This window comes from Myotis brandtii, unplaced genomic scaffold (assembly GCF_000412655.1).
Source record: "Myotis brandtii unplaced genomic scaffold, ASM41265v1 scaffold579, whole genome shotgun sequence".
In the NCBI taxonomy this organism is placed as follows: domain Eukaryota; kingdom Metazoa; phylum Chordata; class Mammalia; order Chiroptera; family Vespertilionidae; genus Myotis; species Myotis brandtii.
In genome coordinates this window covers 934189-937694 of record NW_005370171.1, presented here as the reverse complement: position 1 = coordinate 937694, position 3506 = coordinate 934189, and the positions used below count along the sequence as shown (strand labels likewise).

At 62.5% G+C, this 3506-nt stretch overlaps 1 protein-coding gene across 1 annotated transcript in view; it reads left to right on the top strand.

Moving 5' to 3' along the window:
* The window catches only part of LOC102258567 (ras-associating and dilute domain-containing protein), a 31442-nt gene that overhangs the window by 398 nt on the left and 27538 nt on the right, over nt 1-3506 (top strand). Inside the window, exon 2 of the mRNA XM_014549994.1 lies at nt 7-242. Coding sequence (XP_014405480.1) covers nt 7-242 — 236 coding nt within the window. The remainder of the gene's footprint in view (nt 1-6; nt 243-3506) is intronic.

Sequence of the window (3506 nt, the reverse complement as noted above, 5' to 3'; positions counted from 1 at the left end):
TGGCAGGCGGAATGCGTCCGGGTGTTCGGGGACAACGAGAAGCCCCTCCTGATCCAGGAGCTGTGGAAACCCCGAGAAGGCTTGTCCCGGAGGTTTGAGCTGAGGAGGAGGGCAGACGTGGAAGAGCTGGCGGCCAAGGACGTTGACACTGTGACGGCAGGTGAGCAGCTCCGGGAGGAGACTCGCCGGCGGGGCTGGTCAGGGCAGGTGGAGGCCGAGGGGCGGCAGACCACAGCTCGTCTGTGCGCAGGGCCTGCGGTGCGCTGAGTGGCTGCAGTGTAGGCCCCGGTGTCGTCTGTGGGGTCGTCTGCAGTGTCGGCTGCGGTGTAGGCCGCGGGGTCATCTGTGGTGTTGTCTGCGGGGTCGGCTGCGGGGTCGGCCGCGGGGTCGGCTGCAGTGAGTCTGCAGTGTAGGTGAGCGGCCTATAGGCCACGGTGTCGGCTGCAGTGTAGGCCGCGGTGTAGGTGAGCGGCCTGTAGGCAGACCCTCCTGGGTGAGGCGAGTTGTCCTCTCTGGCTGTCCCGTCATTGCTGCAGACACCGTGTCCAGAGCCACTGGTGTGGTTACAGGAAGTCCTGTGCCCAAGGCCTAGTGACTCTTAGGGGCAACCCAATGAGACGATGAGGGGCTGCGGTGTGTTTGGGTGTGGGGGGTCTGTGGGTGCAGGCAGGGGCCCGGGCTGGAGGAGGCCCAGCCCAGAGGCAGTGGGCCCCTGTCCCCCTGAGGTGCGCAGACAGCGGCAGCTCTGAGCCCAGCCCCGTGGCGGGAGGGCTCGGTGACCCGTGGCCGCTGCTCCGCATCTGGCTGCTGTTCAGTTGGTGGAAAGAACTGATTATCTTAATAGGCAAGTGAAACAAAAAATAACTTTTCAAATATCAAGACTCTTAAATGTGTCTCAGGTCACCGTTGGCTTTTTCTTAGTGTCCCGTAGAAACGGTGGCTTTGCATGAGCACGTGGACTTGGCTTGTGTGGCCGTCAAGTGGCCTCAGACCTCGATCTTGTCTTCTCCGGGTGGAGGGGCCTTTGAGCCGTTGCTGCGCTCGCTCTGAGCCGTGCGTCTGCGAGGCGTTGGGAACGCTCCTTCCTCTGGCTTCGCCCGGGCGAACGTGGAGCCACTTGCACTTTGGTGTGTGCAGCCGGTGGTGTGGGGGCTCCAGGGGCTGGTGTCCCTCGGGCCGGGCTGGACCGCTGTGTCACACAGCGACAGCGGTGCCCGATGCGGCGGCCCTCTGTCACCTTGGGCAAATTGCTTCGCCTCTTTGGGCCTCAGTTTTCTGATCTGGAGAATGGGGTTCTGAAGTGATGTGCGTACAGCCCTTAGCACAGCCTCGGGAAGTCCCTGTTGTGTGGTGTCGTCGCTATATTAACACTTCCTGCACGTGTGAGCGGGGTGCTCCGTGCTCACAGGCCAGGGTGCCCAGACGGGGTGGGGTGGGGCCTCGGACAGGGCGCAGGCTTTTACCACTGATGTGCAGGGTTCTGCACATGGGGTCGTAAAAAGCAGGCCACGTGGAGGATGTTATAGTTGCTTTAGGTTTTGTCTCAGACCAGCCCCTGATGGCCACACCCCATGGGCCCCGCGCTGGGTTTGCTGTTTTGTCCTGACCCTCCTCCTTTAGAAGACGTCCCAGGAGGCCAGGCTGGGGTGTGGGGGCGGGGCTGGGGTTCAGCTCGAGGCCACGGTCCCACCGGTATTTTCTCCCTGCGGCCAGCCCTGCCTGTCCTGAAGGTCACGGCCCCAGGTCCCGGGATCGGCGTGGGAAAGCCTGCCCAGTGTCACACAGCTGGTTCCTGGCGGGGCCCTGGGGACGGACAGCACCTAAGGGTGGGCCTGGGTCTTCGCGCCCTGCCCCTCAAGCCCGTTCCTTTCACAGCAGCCGAGGCAAGACAAGGCCGCTGCTCACAGCCTATTCAACTTGGTGGTGGTTTTGCAAAACCTTTCAGATAAAGAGTCCATTGAGCCGGCCGGTCTCGCTGACACACTTCTCTGGCGGAAGCGGGTTGTGTTACCTGCCCGGTGCCGGCCTCCCAGACCCCAGGGAGGTGGCCTTCCTTCCTGGCCTTCCCCTCGGGGTGTGGTCTGGGCAGTCAGTGCCTCCTGACCTTGCCACCCCACTTGCCGGTGACAGTAAAGACAGCGTGGCGATGGGGACGGCGCCCCAGGGCAGGCACGCTCGCCTCTGTCCTTAGAGAGATGGGAGGGCCAGTCCGGGGCGGTGGCCAGGGACAGACCCACGTGGTCGGAGCCCTGCTCCAAAGCTTACCCAGGGTCCAGACCTTTGAGTGAGCGCCTTCGTTTGGTTATTCCCATGATGCATGGATACGTGGACACAGGCCTGTGTGCACTCACACGTGTGCACTGTGGCATGTACACTCTGAACGGCTCCCTGTGCAGTGGCCTCGCAGGTGCCGCCGGCAGCCCTTCACCGCCCTGTGAGGTCTGCTCACCATCCTCTGGCCCCGAGGGAGCGAGCCGTGGTCCAGCTCCTTCCCGAGACCCGATCGGTGGCAGATGAGTGGCCCAGGGCCCCCCTGCCATCCTCACCAGCAGTGGGAACCACAGAGAGACTCAAAGTCACTGTGAAGTGGGCCCTGGCGGGCAGCTCAGCTGGTTAGAGCATCGCCCCTACACCAAGGTTATGGGTTCGATCCCCGGTCAGGGAACATACAGGAATCAATCAGTGAATGCACAGATAAGTGGGACAACAAGTCAATGTGTGTCTGTCTGTCCCTGTCTCTCTTCCCCCTTCCTCTCTAAAATCAACAAAACAAAAAACCCAAAGTGGAGGTGAGGCGTGAAAGGGTGTCGGCCCAGGGCTGGTAACTGGGTTAAGTTTGATGATAAAGGATCTGGGCTCATCCGTCTGCCCTGGGAGGGGCCCTTGTCCAGCTTCTACCACCTGCGGTCGTGTTCCCCGTGAGCAGTGGAGGAAGGGAAGGGACTGCCTGTGTGTGTGTGTGTTGTGTGTGTGGTGAGCAGTGGAGGAAGGGAAGGGACTGCCTGTGTGTGTGTGTGTGTGTCTGCGTGTTCCCCGTGAGCAGTGGTGCAAAGGGAAGGGACTGCCTGTGTGTGTGCGCGTGTGTGTGTCTGCGTGTTTGCGTGTGTGTGAGTTCACCGGCCTCCCCAGGCGTCAGGTCCCTGTCACAGTGATTCCTGGTTCCAGCCGCTGCCCCACATGAGGACCACAGTGGGGCTCACTGGTTGCACTGGTCTCAGCGTTGGCTTTTAGCCAAAGCCCAGGGCGCACCTCGGAGCAGCGGCTGTGTGTGTGTGTGTGTTGGGGGGGGGTGTGGAGGAGCCGGGGGAGCCCCCTGCGTCCCGTCTCCTGCGCATGGACTGGTTCCCCAGGAAGTCCCGTGGGAAAGCGGGGGTGCTGGGCTGCCAGTTGGAGGAGGGGGGAGCAGAGTCCAGCCCCCCCCCCCCCTCGGTGCCGCATTCAGGCAGGAGCGGTGGTACTTGCTTCCCTTCAACTGCCTTTCACAGCTGCGCTCCCGGTCTCCAGAG